The 22,612-nt window shown below is 36.1% G+C and overlaps 1 protein-coding gene across 3 annotated transcripts in view; it reads right to left on the reverse strand.

Moving 5' to 3' along the window:
- The window catches only part of LOC145662508 (protein DOP1 homolog), a 166,371-nt gene that overhangs the window by 30,046 nt on the left and 113,713 nt on the right, over nucleotides 1-22,612 (reverse strand). For all 3 annotated transcript variants that reach the window (XM_081728179.1, XM_081728162.1, XM_081728170.1), the window contains 4 exons: nucleotides 20,450-20,618; nucleotides 17,068-17,279; nucleotides 15,456-15,608; nucleotides 6,559-6,754 (listed from right to left, as the gene is read on the reverse strand). In XM_081728179.1, coding sequence (XP_081584305.1) covers nucleotides 6,559-6,754; nucleotides 15,456-15,608; nucleotides 17,068-17,279; nucleotides 20,450-20,618 — 730 coding nt within the window. The remainder of the gene's footprint in view (nucleotides 1-6,558; nucleotides 6,755-15,455; nucleotides 15,609-17,067; nucleotides 17,280-20,449; nucleotides 20,619-22,612) is intronic.

The raw sequence follows: 22,612 nt of genomic DNA on the forward strand, positions 1-22,612 counted from the left end.
CAGGAATAAACAACGAAAAATGGCATTCATTATCTGAAATCACTTCACACCAATCGACGTGCGGTCTCTAATTTTTCAGTGCGGAACGTTGTCAATGAGCTGAGATGTTAAGATAAAGATTGTTTGGTGAGGCGTGTGTCTGCAAAACAATTGTCATGGATTGGCCCAGCATGTTTCGTGTCTGCAAAACAACTGTCATGGATTGGCCCAGAATGTTTCGTAAAGTAGAAGAAACTATTTTTTTTTTTTTTTAATTATCTGGTGACGCCCATGTCGAGAAGTTCTAAAGTTAAATTGTTATACATAGAATTATAATAAGAATGAAAATACTTAACAGTAATCATTACAGACATCCACGGAAACGGAAATTTTCAAATAGAAAAGTAACCTGCTTTTTTGTTCACTACCTCACCCAAGAAAAGATTCAGAAAGTATACTGAAACTTTTAGTTATGTTAATCATACAAACGATAACTTAATAACATAACGAAATAAAAATAAATTACATACTACTTTTTATATTTAAGAAGAAATGGTATATTTCCTAATTTCATTACACAACAAACATCCCATCATATTTAATGGTCCCATTTAAAACTCTCTTTATTAATTACCACAATCGGATACAACTGTAATTTTTGTGATGACCCATTATGAGCAATATTTTTCGTACTCTAGAGGCAGAAAAGGTTGGCTAGCAATACTGAATGTTAAAAGAATTCCAACTTCTAATGTCAAATAATTGCATACAATATAACCAAAAATGTCCTTGCCGTTTTCGACGTCCCATTAATCATGCCCTCTCAGAGAGGAAACGAAATGATGATGCACAAGCCTGCCAAGCGATCGGGAGTTAGCATTGACATTCAGTAATACTCGTACATACAGCAGTCATAGCTCATCCAGTGTTAAAGAGAAATGGAGGTATCGAAGTACCTTGGGCCTGTCAGCAGCTTCATTAAGTAGCCGCATATGGCAGCCATTTGAAGAGAATGCCGTGAACGAACGCCCCTCCAAGCATTGGTTCCCAAAATTCCGTTCAGGAGATATGAACTTTTCGAATGAACCTCGCAGTGAACGACCACATGTGCTGGATGACGAGGCCTTGAAAGCAGCCATCGAGGACGACAGTGGTCTAACGTGTGATCAACCTGAAGAAAGATTCCATGTTTCCGCTGAAAAAGTCCGACTGGAAATTCATACAACTTAAGCAAGTGATTACCCTACACATCATCGGTGGCCAACAAGGAACGAGTGACAGCCTGTTTGTCCTTCCTCACTCGGCACCTAAACATACCCATCTTTGATCAATTGCGCACTTGTGTCGAAAAGTGGGTCCTTTATGATACTCCCATGCGTACTAGACATTGTCGGCACATGACCATGTTCCTCACACCTCAAGACCACCTAAGCACCCACAGAGGGTTATGTTCTATGTATGGTGGAATTGTCGGCAAGTGGTGCATTACGAGTTCCCTCTACCTGCTCAGACTATTACTAGTGACCTCCATTCTCAGTAGTTGCAAAGGGTGCACCGTGCATTGCGGCAGAAGGAGCCGATATTGGTGAATCACAAAGGTGTGCTAATCATGCATCACAATGTCAAACCACATGTGGTAAAGAGACCGGGAGACCCTTCAACATCTTGGCTGGGAGACAATGTGCCATGCATCATATTCAATGGATCCTACGCCAATCGAGTACCACCTGTTTCACTCTCTCGACAACTACCTCCGTGTGAGATTATTTGCAAATGAGGGAGACCTGCGGAACGCACTCACGGACTCCTTTGCATCCACGTCTGCCGTGTTCTATCACCAGCGTATTGTGCAGCTGCAGAAACGTTGGTAAAAGGTGTTGGGTGCTGATGAAGATTACTTCGAGACATAAAGGTAAGAATTGTGCACTGCATTGCTCTTTATTACTGATCTAGAACGGCAAGGACTTTTTTTTTTTAACCTTATAGTATACTTAAACAAGTATGAAAGCTTGCCCTTCTAAAGAAAACCAGAAATATGAACAAACTATTCCTCTGGTAACTTGAACATCTGCGTAAGTTGATAAATTATTCACTGTACTAAAGACGTTATTTTCTGCAAGTGTGACACCTTTTTCAGTAACCCATATCTTTCTGAAACTGACATTTATCGTGGAAGTAACTATTGGCCAAGTTTAGTTGAAAAGTTTACTGTAAAAATAATCATACAGTTTCTTTGGAAACAACTATTAAAACAGATTTAAAATATTAAATTTCCTATAACTAACTTAGGTATTAGAATGAAATGAAATGAAATTCTGAAATTATATTTTACTATATTGCACTGAAAATACAGTCACTTGTAGATCTAATTTATTTATTTTATGTCTATAGCTACTGATTTGGTGTAACTACACAACATGTGACAAAACACTAAAGATGAACTACTACTGAACACTTGGTTAAACAAATACATACATAGAAAGAGGAAATAAATGTGTACGTGTGTGAATGTTTGTAAATTTACTACGAAAGAAACACAAGCACTGCTATAAATTTAGAAAGCGAATAAGCATACACAGATTTGCAGTATGCCAGGTTTAGTGTATGATTTTGACTTATTCCTTAATATATACATAACAAGTAGCCATACAAGACAAGGGATGAGGGAAACTAAATGCGAGCATCAACACCACTCAATTTATGCTTCTACAAGTTCATTATCATAATGTAAAAATCTTTCAGTTTAATGTCCCACGATTATGTTCCTTTTCAGGTTAAGGGAGATAATGATTAAGACAAGTGAATGATGTTTGAAGAATTGGTGGAATGAGAATGTGGGAGGACATGGGAGTACCCTGAGAAAATCTACGAACACGATGTTGTCCGCCACAAACTAAGTTTGTTGGGGATCGAACTATGAACCCCATTCGCCACAGGTATTTTATCACTGAGCCATCCTGCCCCCCCCCCCCTTAATATATTTCTCAGCGACTTATTTCTTGTATAGTATAATTACAAGTTCAATTAGCGTTGTGTATGAGTAATCGTAGAGTAAGAAAACCACTGAATCCGAGGGTTTCTTCGTGGCTAAGTGGTTGGCAAGCGTGCTTTCGGTTTGTGGTGTCCAAGTTCCATTCCTGCTGGAAACATATGATCATATTTCATATACATCTAAAAATATGGTTATTCCCCTCAATGCGAGACAAGCCTATTAGCAGTACCAAGGTAAAGCTTCACACTTACGAGCACTCGGCACGTAGATAAGGTGGCCTGGTTAATATAGGGCTCCCGAAACTTCCACCCAGATACTCATTTCAGAGACTACGCGAAACATGTTTTGGCGAGTATAGAATGGAAAAATATATACTTCCCTAAGCCGGGCAGTCTACAGCGACTGAAATATATGTAAGAATCCCAGATTGTTGTATCATATTGTCGACACTACAAAAACGTCCATTACAAAAAAAAAAAAAAAAAAAAAAAAAAAAAAAAAAAAAAAGTAATCTGAAAGTGTCTTTGATTCTGATTCCCTCATTACTAATTTGATAAAAGAATTGCCGAAGCACACTTTCAGTGGAAAGCTGTTATTCTTTTATTTTTCATTTCATTCTATAACCAATGAAAGCACACTTTTGCAGTGTGTTAAATTAGTAAAATTTTACTCGATCAATGGAAAAATGTTAACAAGTAATATATACGGTTTCGTCCATAAATCATTGTTATCGGTTAAATTCTAGCTAATTCGCCGATATATGTGTATCTACTAAATAACGCACTCGCTGAGCTTTTGCTAACTTGTAAAGCTGAATGAATATCTATCAATTTCCTTCAAAGAAAAAATATACCAAAATTAGTACATTTCACAACAAACCTGGCACCTACAAGACGCTTTACGAAGAAAACAAACAGGAAATCATATACATGCATTTACTATTTTCTAAATAAAAGCAATCCACTTTGTCAATAGTACAATTAACTTGACAGTAACACAATTTCAATTCTACAAAGAAAAAAAGTAAGTATAAACTATAAGATACTGTCATGCCTTAGAAAAGCAGTTATTTACATATAGTTCATAAAAAAAAAAAAAAAAAAAAAAAAAAAATACTTTAATGTATTTCAGAAAGCAAAATAGGAAAGTAACAGAAACACTACTGAATCTGCATTTCTTTATGAATTTCTTCTGTACATGTATTACGATTTATAAATTATATTGTAGACCCTACCCTATTTGTATTTGTTGATTTAAACTTCCGAGTATTATGTCAAATCATTTTATCGAATGAAACTACTATGTATGTTTTACATATTTATTAACATTTAACCTAATAGTTTTATCCACCAACTTCGCGCCAGGATCAGATGTGAGACATATGTTTCACATTATACGTTTTCTATATAATTTTAACAGTGTGCTAGCTACTGACTGACCACAGATGCAGCACTCCTCAGAAGATTTTCACACTGTGAATATAAAAATCCCTCTGAAAAAATATCAAATCGATCTAACTCTAGAAAAGCTGTTGGCTGATCTGTGCTGACTGCTTTTACTCCTTTCGAAGTAAATAAAAAATATATATATCAAATTTTAGAACATTTGCAAAATACTACATTCTCAAATAACATTAAGTTTTTTCTATACGATACTCAATACTAAATTAATCCTTCTGCAAATCAATTGCAACGTCAACTTCGGCGATCTACTGTTCAGCAATAAGAAATGTAATTAATCAGAGCTGGGCAATAACATCACCAATTTGATAAAGGGAGCATGGTACCTCAATAGTAAAACTCTCACTTCTGATATGGAGGTTCATAGATTCGATCCCAAGTCATGTTAACTAAACAGCAAGCTTCACACAATAAACACTGCTACTAAGTTATCCATCTCGCCTATGATACACAATGTGTCTGGTTGAAAACATCCAATAAGAACAATATCTCGGTAACCAATAGTGATAGGACCGCCCGGTTAAGTTTTTCTGAGATCCAACTTTATCATCAACACAAAAAAGTCGTATACTCATCTCAATGGATCTCCACGTTCGCTTTGCTTGCTTGAACGTCAAGGCAGTACTTAATCTCCGAACAAGTGTTGCGTAACATCTTAGGTGTCACGGATCTACACGAAGCGTAAATTCTTTGCCGCAGATTCTGACCTTTGCACTAATGTTAGTTATGCAATACAATATTCTTGACGTACCCCTACAGAACTCCAGGGTCAAGTACGGCAACCCAGGGGGGTAATTGAATAGGATCTCCTCTTTCAATCCAATTGGTTTGAAAAGGGCTATCAAGGCATAATGCAGCGGAACCCTGTCTAGTGGGATATATATCTTAACTTTTTTTTTTTTTTTTTTTTTTTTTTTTTTTTTTTTTTTTTTTTTACAGCGTAGGAAACTTACACATTGAACGACCCACGTAGGTTGGAGTGCTTACCGTACAGCATCGATTTTTAGATTTATAAAAAAAATGACAATTTTTCGTAAACTACACATGAGAATTTACACTAATCCACATCATTTTATTCAGTTCAATTAAATCTATCAATAAGTGGATGCCTCATCCTTGGACTTTTTCATTAAATGCTACACATATTGTAGAATTTGACTCTGATTAAAAATATATCATGTTGTATAATTTTATCTGTTTACTTTTGCAGTTCATTTTTGACAACAGAGTGCAAAATTAAACAAACAGCCTTACGTTTAACTAGTTCTCACACGAAATGACAGCCTTCTTTCTGCTACCGCATCTTTTCACTTAAATAATAAAACAAACTCAGCTTGATACTATCAACTATGTATTTCATTTCTATGAGCAAGTACTAGTATTTTCAACAACACTAGCATACGAATGAATTCTTGGTCTCTTGACCTCCACAGCACTGATAGTTGAAATAAGCACCTCATTACTATTTCGATAATTTTGTTGGTTTCCTTGATCCTGATTTCTTTACTTTCTGCTAGCTCAGGCGTTCTTTATTACTTAAACAAAAACACAAATCATGAAATTAGAAAATGAACAATTAAAAGTCTCAGGACTATTTGTATCAAACGAAAGCCACTTTCTATCCTAAACGTAACCCTTTCATGCCTTTATTGTAAGATAAGCAGTCTATCTGCAGTTCTAAATAGGAGGCCTTAAAAACAGATGACAATAATTATTTTGTCATAACTGTACAAATACATCAAACGAGAATTACTACTGTGATTTCTATCATTTACTTAATTTTAGTGTTGTAATCTGTTTAATCTAATAAAGATTATGTAATAAGTAATGTTAATTTTGAAGTATTGGTGTGTTTAGATAGAAAAAGAATCGAATTAGAATGGAATAAACGAAGTCATTGTATGCACAGTTAGAGAAATGCAGTGAAAGAAATAAGCATAGGGTCGCAACACTACACTTAATAGCAACTATCCAGAATTGCATCCCTAATTCCAATTCCATTCAAAGAAAGGAAAAAAAAAAAAAAAAAGTCCATCAAGAAATCTGAAAAATATAGACAATAAATACATTTAAAAGCGTCATATGAAGTATTATTTCTTTGTTGTTGCATTACGTGAAAGAAAATACCTGAATTCTTCAGTGTCCGTGTTGAACTCTTGCTCTATATGGAGAAACACCTGAACCATTTCACTGATGATGATCGGCCAAAGGGAGGTCACATGTTGTGGAGACATACGAAGTAGCAAAACTCGGAAACACAAGAACACTTGCGCCTGTACTGACGGGACAACTTGGGGTAAACGTAAACTTTCTGCTAGGCGTTCTGGAATAGAATTGCAAGCATTGCTAAAAACTTTCTTTTAATGGAACACCAATCGTAACTTAAATAGTTCTCGGCTTTTACTGGACATTTATAATGCAGACAGTGCCCGGATTATGTGGGAAATACGATCATTACGTCAGATTTATATCCAACTTGGTTATCTAAAATATGTATACGGTATATTATTATTATTATTATTATTATTATTATTATTATTACTGAGTTTTACGGCCGATGGCTCTCTGTTCTTTAGGTTTAGGGAAATAATGCGAAATGAAATGAATGATGAAAGGACAATACACGACGATTCCCGGTGAGAATTCATGGGTTCAGATCCCCGTTAAACTGTAGATCCACATCATACATAGCCTCGCTACTGAAAGGTACAGTAAACTTCAAATCTTTACGGAATTCGAATCTGCTACAGAAATATTTTGTGATCCTCAACTTAATGGACATCATCATCATCATCATAATAATAATAATAATAATAATAATAATAATAATAATAATAATAATAATAATAATAATAATAATAATAATAATAATAATGAGTTTGGACAAAATATGGAAACATATGAAAAATTACACATTATTTTTATTCATAGCGAGTAGGACCACCTTCGGAACGCAGAACGGTCTGCAGTCGGCGGGGAATGGAGAAATACAGGTTGCGTATGGTTGTCAAAAAGATGTACCATTCTTCTGCCAAAGCAGATCCAAGTTGTTGTAAAGACGGCGGTAGTGGATAGTGGGTTCGAACCTGTCTCCAAAGCTGATCACAAGGGCTCAATAATATTGAGGTCTAAAGGTTGTGGAGGCCATGGTAGATGTGACACTTCATCTGCGTGCTCATGAAACGAATCCTGGACGATATGAGTCGTATGAATAGGGGCACTGTCATCTTGAAATACGGCATTACCATCTGGGAAAACTTTTTTTTGCACTATGGGATACAGCAAAATGGTTATGTAGTCCCTGCCAGTGACGTGTCCATGCAGGTTGGTGACAGGTCCGGCAGAATACCAGGATACGGCTGCTCAAATCATCACTGAACCACCGCCATGAACTCTTGGTAACAGACAGTCTGTATCGTACGCTTGTACTGACGTTCTCCACACAAACTCAGCCAGCAGTTGTAAACAACGTAAAGGAAGACTCATCCGAAAAATGACAGTCTTCCACTGCTCACGCGTTGCACCACTATCTCCGTACAGCAGCATAGACAACAGTGATTTTGGGATTGCAGATCTGCGGTAAGTGCCCTGCCTGTGGAGTTCTCTTCTGACTGTTCTGATGCTAACAGGGCTTGTAAGCACTGTATTCAGCAGTTCAGCTGTGACTTTTGGTGCCGTGGTGATCTGCTTGGTCACAATCCTACCCAATGTACGTCTATCACGAAACACACATTTGTGTTCATACTGGTGCTTCGCTGATGCGGTTTTTCCGGAACACTCGTAGGCAGTCATGATCTTTGAGACTGTGCCTCTTGATACACCAAACATTTCTGTACTTTTGTCATGGAGGCTCCCATCATACGCACACTCACAATTTACCCTCTTTGAAATTCTGTCAGCTCAGACATATTCACGATAACTTACACGGACCGGTCGCTGAACTGTAACTGACCCATGATTGCTCAGGTTTTATACCTAACAGGAAGTGCAGGTAATCACAGCGACACCTACCGTTCAGATGCAAATCGTTTTGAAATGGCTACCTCTTTTATACCAGATGTTTTCATATTTTTGTCCATCTCATGTAATAAAAATAATAATAATAATAATAATAATAATAATCATCATCATCATCATAAGTAATACTGTCGGCCGAGTAATACTCCTGAGCGGTTCATCCCATAGGTTCCCAAATTCTTACAAATGTGGCGCACCCTTTGTCAACTCTGCAAAGTTTACGCTCTCACTTGTATTTTAGTACCATACATATGCATTTACGTTCGTTTTCAGATAATAATGAACTGAGCAACTATTTTTTAAATCCTTCAGTCTTAATGATACAATTATACTAGTCTTTCATATTCTTCACGCGAGTCGGGAGGTGTCACCACTAGAGAAGCACTGGTTTGTTTACATGTGCCAGCGGGTTGTTCGTGGCCCCTAAACCGCTTATATGAGGGTCACTACGAAAGCTTTGAGATGTGAAATAACTTACATACTTAAAATCAATTTAATACTTACATTTTCTCAAAGTATTCACCATTACACTGTACACACTTTGCATCCTCGAAAACCACTTTTGGAAGCAGTGTTGCGTCTTTTTCTTCAAGTGTTGAAAGTTCATTCCTGTAAGCCACTACAGCTTCTTCAGGGCTACAAAATCTCTTCCCACGCATGCGATCTTTGATCCTGGGGAACATAAAAAAATCACACGGGGCCAGGTCAGGGCTATACGGCGGATGAGTCATAAGTTTGACCTCCGTAGATTCTAAAAACTGAATTGTGATGGCCGTGTGTGCGGACGCGTTGTCATGATGAATCAGAATCCCACGCAATCCAGTTCTTGGACGCCGTTCCCGAAGCTTCTGGAACACTTTTGTTAGGCAAACAGTGGTGTACCACTGAGCAGTAACAGTCCTTTGTTCTTCAAGTGGAACAATTGCAACATGGCCAGATTCGGAGAAGAAAGTTGCGACCATATTCTTCCCCACACTTCGCGGTCGCTTCACTTTCCTGGGTGGATTTTCATCTGGAAAGATCCAAACTGTAGATTGGCGTTTATTTTCAGGGTCACATTGATAGATCCAAGTCTCATCACCAGTAACAATGTCAGAGACACGTCGAGAATTGCCTCCATCCAATCTTGCAAAGCAATTCTTCACACCATTCCACACGCATGCGCTTCTGCTGTTCAGCCAAAGTGTGAGGCACCCAACGAGATGAAACCTTCCTGAGCCGAAGATGATCATGAAGAATTTTTGTTACTGCTGGCGATCCAATGTTCACTGTAAATTCAATGTCCTTGAAAGTTGTTCGAGGATTTTCTCGATTCATTTGTTCCACAGCGGCAATGTTTTCATCTGACACAGCTGTTGCCAGACGTCCAGCTCTCTCTTCATCTTTAAGCGATGTCCGGCCTCTTCTGAATTCACCAAACCACCGAAAAATTGTAGCATGGGAAGGAGCAAGGTCCCCAAATGCCCCCTGCAAACGGTCAAGGCTTTGTGTCTGGTTCAAACCACTTTTGAAATCGTAAAGGATCGTTGCCCGAAAATGTTCCCTTTCGAGCTCCATTCTAAACAGCCGAATACTGCTCACATCAACAAACAAGTGAAGGCGATACGGTCACGCCGATAAGCGAGGCGAGTTGAAACTTGCTTCGCTTTTTCGCTCTGGATACCACAGCCGAACGCAATTGTTGGAATTCAAATACTGTGCCACAGCAATGCGTATCTCAAAACTTTCGTAGTGACCCTCGTATATATTATTATCAAAATGCATGCGAAAAACATAACGTGACAGTACCTGACAACAACAAACATTTGCTTTACTTATTTCTTTTCTACTGCTGTCTGGTGATGATCTATATATATATATCATCTAAGTACTCAGGATATATATATATATATATAATTTCATTTTTAGTGTGCATTCAAATAAAATATTTATCTTCTGGTTGAAAAACACTGTTTCAAGAGGAATAGTCAAACTGTCATATTGTCACGACGATAAAAATGCGCCAGTACGTTACAAAATAAGTTTCTTGGAATGAAATACATTTTTAGATTATACGTCATGTACATTCATAATTCATAATTTCCTTAATTTCGTTAAAGGACAAAAAGCAGACATAGAAATACTGAGGAACACTGCTAATTCCTATACGCTCTCATTTCAAAAATAGTAAAAATTTTACTTGCACTATATCGAACAACAATGCACTTTACAGTTCTTGTTTTAGATAGACAATCATCTGTCTATTGTCACTATACATGTCTCAGAAGTATTATTATTGAAATAATGAATTAACTACTATAGTAACAAGAGTTGCATATGCGTTAATTGTGTTTTAGCACTAAAACAGCGAGGATGCTAATTAAATACGCTTAAACGACATATTTAAATATAACCTTCTCAAATTATAATGGTTGGAATTTTTAGTATGTACATGTTTCTGATAAAAATTATACATATGATTTTGTTAAGGAATAAAATCTAAAACTGACGATTTTACTTTCTGAAAAGAAGATACGTGAGTATTAGTACACATTTAAAGTGATAATTAGCAGTAGTGGTTTCGTAGCTCTTTGTTGTATATTAACTACATTTCCTTTTAATTGTTTAATTTCTATTGTACTTTTTTTTTCTCCAAATCTTTCAATTTTTTAAATACCATCTCTAACCACCATACCTAAATGTAGTCATGCTTAAAAAAAATAAATAAACTTTAAATTTCCACCATCCTTCTTTCTACAGCTATACAGATTGTACCTACAGAACCTCATGGTGAAATGGTTAATGTAATCGCTCTCGCTTATAAATATGAAATCTTTAAGTTTTACGTCCCACGGTTATGCCGGCTAGGTTTAAGGAGACGGTGATGATGAGAAAATGGTAGAACGAAGAAAGTAAGAGGAAACGGAAGAACCCCGAGAAAACCCACGCATACGGTGTTTATCCACCATAAAACTCACTTATAATGGAGGGATGGGGAAGCAGGGTTCGACTCTTATTGAGAGTACATTTGGTTGATCCCATAAAACTAGATTCACAACTCATATTGCCTCAGTGCTGAAAAAGAAGTATTAAGCTCAAAAAAGAAGCAAGCACGCAACGCATATACATATGCAATTTGAATACAGGACTGGACTTAATATAGTTGTCCATTGTTCTTCCATTTATAAAACTTTCTTTAAGTATTAAAACACACTTTATACAAACGCAAATAAAATTAAACTAATTATTTTTCTTATACGAATATCATCCATTGGAAATATTAGCAAGTAATATTCCTGAGTATTATGTAAAACCAAGCTAGGAAAATTAACACACGAAAGTATGTCGTAATACTGTTCTCAAATATCAACTATTTCGATTCGATCCAATGTAACCGCCTATTTTATTTTATTTATTAGTGATGGAATTAAAATCTAAGTAGACCGAGAGACAAAAAAAAAAAATTAAATAAAAACGAAAATGAACATTTTTTTTAAAAATTAGATACACCATAATAATAATAAAAACTGAGAATGTTTTAATTTTGCACTGAACTAGGAAACATTTAAATGGGAAGAACTTATATCCAGGTAGTAGTCATTTTGACACACACTATTCACTTGAAAGAAGAAACATCGCTATATACAGTATAACATACATGGCTATTAAACCGAAACCATTATAGTGTTTGCTTGATATCATTAAAATAAAACTGAAAGAAGTCGGTTAAGACTGCCAATACTAGGCACCTAACCAAGGGAACCTTAATTAGCAGTGATTCTTAGACCACTTGCTACTTTTATAAAACAAAGAAAACAAAAGCGGATATTCATTATTTGTATTTATAACGTTTCAATTCATCCTACTGTACCTGAACTACAAATAAACATAGGTTTCTGGGGTTTATGGCCTATTACTCAAAATATAATCTAAGCATCTTCTACATTTACTCAGGAAAGTTACGAAAGCTCTCACTCAGAGATTGATACTAACATTGATGATACATTACCCCAAATAACATGGTTATTACATTTCTTCTAATTTTGTTCTATAACTGGTGCTCTGGTGTAGTGCTTGATACAGAAAGAGCAGCTCCGTATACATTTTTTATTATTATTATTATTATTATTATTATTATTATTATTATTATTATTATTATTTAAGTTGCAGCGAATGAAATGTCCATTCCCGGTGCGTCATTTGCAAAGGCAAAGAAATTAAGACTACAATACCTAGCTAATCAAAATGGTTGACGTCTGCAACCACACACTTTTGCCATAGGTCAATAAACGATTGGATTTCGTGGTATAAGTAGTCTGGTGTATTCTATGCAAAGAAGTCCTCAAGCATGTCAAGAAGCACAACGGACTGCCCGATCATCAGGGTAGGTCTTCTGTCCCAAAACATGATGGAGATGCCGAAACAGGTATAATCTGTGGGAGAGATATCGGAGGAATACGGTAAGCGAGGAAGTTCATCCTGCAACCCATGTTGAGCCTGCATCGTCCTTTGCGCGACAGTATTGTCGTGCAACATAAGGACACCATTTCTGTTGACTATTGTTGAATGCTTACGGAAGAGTTTGCGGTGCATTCCATGGAGTTCAACAATCTTTATTGATAGTTTTGTCTTAACGGAGAAAGACATGATGGGTTACTCCTACCATAGACCACCATATCAGCAACAACACCTTTTGTGATTGGAGAGGTGGTTTAAGAAACGGTCCTGGGCACTGATCACAATCTAACCACTGTTCTGATCCTTTACGATTGTCATAGTAGATTCATTTTTCATCTGAAAACAAAATCCGATGCAGGGAATTTTCCCAGTTATTACCTACGGTCAGAGAACTGGATACTTACAGACTGCGATTCTTGTTGGTCAATGTCAACTTATGTGGCACCCATGAGTCTCCCTCTTTTTCCCTTACCGATTGCACGGAATCGCAGAACGACAGTGGTACGACGTATGCCTAACCCGTCTGCAATGTCACGAACACTTTTTCTGAAGGGCTGTTTCTATAATGTTTCTGGGGAGCTCATTCGAACATGTTAGTCGGTACCTACGACCTCCTTTTGCAATACAATGTCAATGGAACGAAATTTGACAAACCAACGGCAAATGGTGTGTTTAGCTGCAATGTGTGTCTGAAATGTGTTGTTATTAATGTTTCTTATGGCTTGCTCTGCAGAATGTCCCACTTTGAATTCGTAGAAAGAAAAATAACTCGCAATTGTGTATTCTATTGTGCATTTCATACGATCTGGGTACCTCAGCCTGTTTTTTGGACGTGTACGGAGTTTATGACGTTAGACGCGAGATCTAGTCCAACTCTGTGAGACGAACTGAGTGTCCTGCTGAGTTGTGTTGCTGAGGCGAGCTTCCCAATAAGACGCTAAAGCGGACATTTCATTCGCACCAAGCTAAGGAATATTCATAAACAGTTTTAGAAAAGCGATACAAATTATACTTTTTTAAAAGTGGAGCCCTGCTAATCCGAACTAATTGGGACCGAACCATGTTCGCATTACGTGATTATTCGGATTAGCTGGAATAACAGTAAAATCGCGGTTTGAAGCGGGTGAATGGGTTCGTATTACAACACATCACGAACTGAAGCTGTTGTGTTGTAATACATTGTGTATAGTATTTCAAAACATGTTTCCTGACTACAATGTGTGTACTGTACTGGAAAAATGTTGGAAAAAATTGATGCCTTTATTTTTCCACGTACAGTACGTACAGTAGTTGTAATCTTTCCGTTAGGGATATTATCTTTGTGTAGTTCACTCTGCAGCGGTCGGCAGTTTGTCAGCTATGAGACAATACAATCATTGTTTCCTCTATTTTGAGCATTATACTGTATTGTATTTTAAACTTTGTGTAATTGTCCTAATGTGGCTTAAGACCTAAATATAGGATTTAAAAAAAAAAAAAAAAAAAAAAAAAACTATATTTAATGAAAGTTTACTTTGTTTTCTACGAAAACATGCACCCATTTTCATCCTTTTGGTTATTAATCTCCTAAAACTGAGTATTTTCCCCACAAAAAATAAAATATTCCTCCCGGATCTGTTCGGATAACCGGGACTCCCCCTTATATGTTTAACGTTCCTTTACTATACCAAGGGTGTTTGAGGCTTACATTTATACTTGAACGTGGAATCTGAACCACATAAGCTTTCACGCGGAATCGGAAAGTTCCTCTCACATACAGATACGCATTCAACCAAGAGGGAATTCGATGTAACGTCTCGATGTAATGTTAAAGTCCAGCATTTCCCAATCTTTCTGATGTCGCGGACTCCTATCAACTGCTAATTTTCCGCGATCTCCCATTAAATCAAAATTATTTTTTTAAAAAAAATATACTTTATACATCATAAAAATGAAGTGATAAATTACAATTTTATAACACTAAATGTGTCATTTACGACACAGCAATACTGCTATAAATGGAGATATTTGGAAAAGTACAATCCCACCAGTTAAGCCTAATATGAATTCAACTCTCGCCTACTATGATGAATGATGGTGTTTTTCAGACGTAAACTTCCATATATCTGGATCCAAACTGTATAATTTCAAACGTTAAGTATATTCCTATGTTTTTCATATGTAGGAGACTAGGAAATGTCTCACACAGATATGAAATGGCAAATGGCAGCAGATGTCTTACTGCCCTTCTAGGAATTTTATGATATACAACCATGGATTGGGGTCCGCGGACTACAAATTGGGAAACACTGTTAAAGCCTAATACGAGCCTCATACTGCCATTCTAGCTTTCCAAAGCACCTGACACATTCAAAAAAATAGAATTAAATTTTTCGTAATCAGGAAATACAAGCTGAAAATTCTAAATATGTACGTCATATTTACATATTTTTAAAGGTTACCTGATATTAATCTCATCTGTTATCGTCTTCTCATGTGCTCTTACAGCAATATTATTTTATCTGTATTATTTCGTATACATACACTTTACCTTCCTTTATTGATGTATACTTAAATGTAGGTCTACCTACCTTGAATCTCTGGCATAAGTTTCTGGTACTGATCCATTTCGCTGCAGAATATTACAAATGCAAGTCGTTTTAAAAGTTGTGCTCTCTGTTCATATTCTTGTTCTCGACTAGAGAATAAATTTAATGATCCACTTTGTGCCATAGATACACGGGCTGTAAAAGAAAAACAGTTATGAAAAGAAGAGCAATCATATTACAAGATTCTTTAAATATAAAACAATTTAAAAAATAATTCCAAACCTTGAAATAATACTACTTAGACGTGTGACCGAAACGAACAACTAATCACAAGCAATAATAATAACAGCAAGCCGCGATGAACTGAACTCAGAAGCTCCTACTGTGAAAAGCTGTGGAACACAGCTTCTATTGTCAAACCGAGCCTGGCCACCAAATATAGCGATCTTGACTCCTTAGACGATGTGCTATTTGCAAATTTCGTTTCGATTCGGCCAGTGCCAAGAAATTAAGTACCACATACAACGCGAGCCGAGCTCAGCCACGAAATATAGTTTTTATTTCTTAGGCAATCGGCTACTCGCCTACCAATTGCGTTCACATCCGGCCAGTAGTTGCCAAGAAATTAAATACCACATACCAGGCGAGGCGAGCCTATCCGTGGGCGTGCCCGGCCACAAAATATAGCAGTTTTTATTTCTTAAGCCATGGGCTACTCGCCTATCAATTGCGTTCAGATCTGACCAGTAGTTACCAAGAAATTAAGTACCACATACAAGGCGAGACGAGCCTATTCTTGGTCGATCCGGGCACCAAATATACCAAATTCTTATTTATTAGACCATGAGCTATTTATCCATCAAATTTAGTTTAAATCCGACCAGTAGTTATCGAGAAATGAAGTACAATATATAAAAGTTATGTTCAAAAAGAGCCAACTTTCGAAATAGCGCGTCAACCACCACAGAGAGTGTGCTGCAGCTACTAAGTGCACCTAGCGGCAGGTTTACACAACAAACTACCATTTGACTCGTTTCACTGTGACAGTCACTGAACTACAGCCTCTCAAGTAAGCACGTGCACAAACTGTTCGTCGGATTAGTGTCAAAGTGACAATGAAAGAGCTTGAAGAACATATTTGTGAGAAATTTTGCTACAAATATGGCAAAAATTTTACCGAGACATTTCCATTGCTTAAACAAGCATACGAGGAGGACTGTAGGAGTCGAACTCAGTGTTAGTGGCTTAGGCGTTTTGAAAAGACAGGCAGTCCCCTTCCCATTCTACACATGAGTTTGCTACAGTGGAAACTACGCTGCTCGGCAATTTGTTCGGGTCCGTAGCCGTAACATCAAACACAACCGGTGATGGAGAAAGGAGATTTGCTAGCCAGGTTAACGGTCAACTACTTTTATTGTGGGCAAACTTCTGTGTAGGAGTTTTATTTCTACTTCATGCAGGAAGGATGTCTAGATTAACTGTTTAACACTACCATTTTGCAACAATTACACATTGTCCAATCTTTCTTGTTCCTATATTACATATTTAACGTCAATCTAAGAGAATTGTTTAAGTTTATTTGAATCGTGTATTTTTGTGTCTCTGAAGTTCTTATTCAGGTTTCATTAGATGGTGTACGAAGAATAAGACTCACTCATTAAATCTCGGAATGTTGTCGAATCATGGGTCATCAAATTATCGATGATGGTCCTCCAATAAGGTAAACAGTTAGGCTCCATCTGAAACAGCGCTGGATCAAGAAGTAGATCAAACACATCTCGACGCCACGCTTTTCTTGTGTACTGATAGCCACTCATGTTCGCTAGCAACTGCGAACAAGCACGGAAACTGGAAACGTTGCGCCGACTGTAAAGAAAACATTCGAACAATTAGATAAAAGATTTTATAAACCTACAAAAATTATAATTTAATAATTATTTACAGCATACAATACCTAGCACTTAATTTTATCGCTCAGTCGAATTATTTAATCCAGAGTTCAAAAAATCACGACGTCAGATCCCTAGAATTATGAGTCTAGGGCCTACCATTTCTGACATTAGTATTCCTAATTTTTACCTACCAGTGTAATTCTGATATTTTTATGCTTGGAAAAATTAAAAACAAATTAAATAGATTAGCAGTTTTAAATCGGCAAATTGCCACACAGTTTAACATCCGATAGCGCAGGTAGCGACGTCTATCAGCGTGATGCACAGTCTGAAACTTAACCTTTTATTAATAGGATTCGTATAACGTTAAAGTTTCTAGTTTATCTTGAACCTTAAAATGAATGTCCTATAATTACAGAATTTTAATCCATGCAGAAAAGTGGACAACTGGTATTTCATTGCTCAAATTACACGATACGTACTAAATATGGACAAAATTACACACTGGTGCTTTGAATAATTTCACTTCTATCGTCATCAATTCCTGTTATTTTGGATGGATAACCATTAGACTCGGTAAGCTTGAACTTCTTATACCAGCAATTATAATTTAAGGCCGTAAGATTTAGATTTATGTTCAAATTGGATTTTTATTACTGTGGTGCCTGGTTTTCACATCTAGCGTCTAGTTATATATATATGTGAAATAACAAAATCTTATGGCAATGGTTTTGCCAATAATTCTGCAGCAAAAACTTTTTCCCCCCCGTAAGATTGCTAGAGTAGAATTCTAACCAATGATTACTAGGAGTATTAAATCCGCATTTATTTCATTAAGATATCCTTCCAAACACGTATTATAATCAACCGAAGTGCATCTAGCTTCGATTAATATTAAAATTACACTACATATAAATATGAGATTGGAGAATATACAAAACTCAAAAAGACAAAAAGTTACTGTTGGAAGAACTTCTTTTATACCCAATTGTCTATATTGGAATGTTTATTGACTTTTTAAAGCATAATACTGCAGTTTGTGGTCTTCGCTGATACAGCAAAACCTTCGTATAATGAAATCTCATGATATTGCATGTTATTTCCATTATGAATTGATTTCTTCTTACGAGGCGCAAGAAAGAAAAAAAAAACACTGATTGGTAATTGCAAAAACAAAATAAAAAGAGAAAGAAATTATTGTTGATTCTATACTTAAGTACATACTTTTGCTATTTTTATACATAGTCACTATGATGCTCCAAGCATTTTTGGTAGCGTGGCAGAAGCTTTCGTAAATAAGATACTCTGCATGGAAATCTGCCGTCTGAGATTTCAGTCAATCGGCAACTTAATTGCCATTGAAACGTTACAAAGCAAACCGCCTTTTCAAGTGAAGGAACAAAGCAATCACTACGGGCAAGATCAAGACTGGAAGGAAGGTGATTAAGAATTTCTTGAACTATTGTGTCAACAGTACGGACAGCTATGTGTTGACAGCAGTTGTCATGAATCTGAAGAATTAAATACCCTAATATTCCTCTTTGCTGGCGCGGTGGCTCGTGGTAAAGCGTTCACCTCTGGTGAATGGGGTTCTTGGTTTGATCCCAGTTCGCGCCAAGTAAACTTTGTGGTACACAAACACCGTGTGCTTGGGTTTTCTTGAGGTCTCCCGTTTCCTCCCACTTTCTTCATTCCACCATTTCCTTCATCTCTAATCATCACCGTCTCCTTTAGCCTAGCCGGCGTAATCGCGGGACGTAAAACTAAATGATTTCATTTTTCCTCTTCGCCGGTTTTGGATGGCACGTTGCAGATTAGACAGTGTTTTGGTAATACACAACTACTGTGATTGTTTGTCCTGTTTCCAGAATTTCACAACGAAAAATCGGACCACAGACCTCACTCAACTTGGCGACGTTTCATATGACTACCTATTTCAACGCACGTACGTAACTCCATACTGATAATTATATCTCTGATGCAGGCACAAAACAACTAGAGAATACTTCGCGTACGCAGTTGTTGATAAGTTTTGCGATTTTTTTTTTAAACCCTTTTTTTGACATGCATCTCGTAATACAGATTAGACTGTACTTGAAGAATACCACTTATCTACAGAGTCTGAAGAAAATATTATAATGTCCACGGTGACCATATGAAGAATTCGGTCTTATATGTTCATTTCCAACTGTCTCGTTTATGACGTAAGATTTACGCTTTGATGATCGGAGACATGACAGAGAGGACAGGTAGAGCAAGCAGAGGAGGGGACAAAATGAGGTAGGAGAATGGAATAAACAACTGTGGACAAGTACAAGTTATCATGGATCCACAAGTAGTGCATCTGCAAAACCATTGACTACGCTATCAAATATGCTTGTTTGCTTGTCACTAATGACTTTACTATGGTAACCAAAATTTTCCGGAATCGGAAATTCACTTTTCGGATTCAGAAATATTCCGGATTTCAGAAAAATTCTGGTCTGAATTCCGGAATTTTTCCGAATTCAGAATTTTTCTAAATTCCGATATTTTTTGATTTTACTTTCCAGATTCCGGAAAGTAAAAATTCCGGAATTGGCCATCCCTAGACTTTACCAATGCCAAGTTTCTGTTCCTTGTTCTGTTTGTATGGTTTACTGAAAATAAGAGCAGCAATTTGTGACGTCTATACTTTTAACACTGAGACAGACTTTCCCTCGAGGATACATCTAGAATCTACTATCATTCCCTTCTCTGAAGATACATGTAGAACCTATTATGATACGGTACTTAACATGCACTACATGAAAGTTTAAAATGTTAGAAAACGAATTACAGAGGAAGAAACAAAAATAGTGACGACCACAATAAATTTTATAAGCATGTGAAGAAAGTATTTAATCATAGTAATTCCTGAAACTTCTAAAGGCATAATAGCGGAAAGTCATCGTACAACGTAACGAATGAATGAAACGTTTTCTTGATTTGGCTCTCCCATGAAAAATACCATGCTGTCACTATCGATGTTTACTGAAAATTTGGAGAAAATATCTACAGTGTGTTAATAAACTATAGAAAATTCTATTTTCTACACCTATTTTCATACCCTTAAATTAAGGAACATTCAAACAGTCTATCTTACCGGTATGACTAAAATCTTACCTGTGATTTCTCAAGTATGGAGTAATATTATACATGATACAAGTGAGTAATGTGACGACCTTCTCTTTCTCCTGGCTACCGAATGTTACATCAAGTAAAGGTGCGAGAAGTTCTGCAAGAACTGACTGAGCTTGAACGCTATACTGGGCTACAGATGTCACTGAAGCACCTGTAAATAAGGTTTCTTATTTTAACAGTGTCCAAAAGCAGTTAACTATTTGTCTGAAAAAGCTTTAAGTTTAATTATTACAATTTTAAAAAAAAATGAAAAAAAATCATCATCATCAGAACACTTATTATAACACCTAAATGTTTCCTGAAGATAGACATAAACAGTCCTCGAGTTACGTATATTCGTCGTATGTAAATTCATATTTACGTACAAAGTTTCCGATATAATAAGTATTGTTGAACTGTTATTAATTATCAACTAAAAGACTGAAACTTCAGCATTTTTAATCAATTTACTAAAGTAATTAGTGCAAACACTAATTCCATTGATTGCATCTGTAAGATTTTTAGTGGATTGTTTCGGCCAATTAAACTGTGATTTTGTTCACCAAGAAAGTTAATCACATTAAGTTCTAATCTCTTTATAAACACAACTGCCACACTGCTTCTTGGGACACTTTGACCTTGTACTTATGGTAGATTGCGGTGTGTACACGAGTTGTTTGGGTTGTACAAGTATTGCAAGGCATATGACTCACCCCTGTACTGTAACACGTTTTGTATTTTTAAAATAGTACATCTGAATGATAATGATTTGTGCTGACTGATCATTTTTAAAAAGGTTACAAATTATAATATTTAATTAAGCAGAGAAAACATCTTGCTTCAAACAAGTTGTTAAATAACAAACATCTGAATCTAACCCACTATTAATATTTTTTATCTTCTCCAGACTGAAAAATATTGGACTGAAATTCAGAGCAAAAATTATCAAACATGTCAAAGTAAAAACTAACAAAGACCTGAAGAAAAAGAATAGCTAAGATTAATATTTTTGAGCTCAGAAGGATAATATCAACTCTAGTGCAAGTAGATATTGGTGACAATATTAATCTTTTCACGACAGTTATCAAAATACCCATACACAAGTGGAACTTATCGATTCTAGTAAATACCATGTCCCGTGAGCGATGTATATGAATACTTTCTATTTATTAATGGATATTCCTTCCGCATTTTTCCTCGTTAAATGCCGGAAATTTACTAATATGGTTTTCCTTCAATAAAAATTTAAATGTATTATGTACACAGCGTTATTTTTCGGGACCAAATTAATATTTTTGTTAAATGCGGAAATCTAAAATCGGTGTATTATTATTATTATTATTATTATTATTATTATTATTATTATTATTATTATTATTATTATTATTATTATTATTATTATTATTATTGACAAAAATGATTCCTCGGATACGTCCATAAGGAACGTTCATAAAGCTGCAGTCCATAAGAAACTTGAGGCACAAGATTGTGCGCTTTCAACTTGGTAAATTGATTTCCAAGTTAGCATTTTCTAGCTTTCTTCACCTTACAACTTCTACAAAATATTTCTTAATTTATGAAACTCTCTAAAGTCAGTTATTAAATAATCATATTAGTAAAATCATTGAATCTCGATCCCTAAACATGTGACTGCTGTTTGTTCATTTATAGGATTTTTCATGATCAGGTTTGTAACAAAATGTTCGGACACACACGTCTGTTATCTTCTAGACATGGGAGTATTAAGACTACGAAAATCAATTCGTGTGAAATAGTTTATTTATTTATTTATTTATTTTTCAAGCAGATCTCTCTGGACTTTTTCTAAGGCTTTGCAATTAAACTAAAGTGATATGAGGAAATAAGGTGCCTCAGTGGTAGAGCATTCACCTCTAATCCGTGAGTTTTCGTGCGGTTTTCCCATTTCGTATCACATTTTTCTTCCATCATTTTCATAAGCGTTCATTTCCATTAATCTTACGTCTCCTTTAGCTTCAGTGTGTAACGTAGTATGTTAAATTGAAGATTTAAAAATAAACCACAATGAATAACACATATTTCAAATATAACACAGTAAGTGATAAATTCTCAAACTTTACTTTTAATACTGCACACGACAATGCAATGTCTCTGTTAACGAACTGCTCGGTAACCATGTGCCAGGTG

This window comes from Thermobia domestica, chromosome 1, assembly GCF_964235325.1.
Source record: "Thermobia domestica chromosome 1, izTheDome1.hap1.1, whole genome shotgun sequence".
NCBI classification, from domain to species: domain Eukaryota; kingdom Metazoa; phylum Arthropoda; class Insecta; order Zygentoma; family Lepismatidae; genus Thermobia; species Thermobia domestica.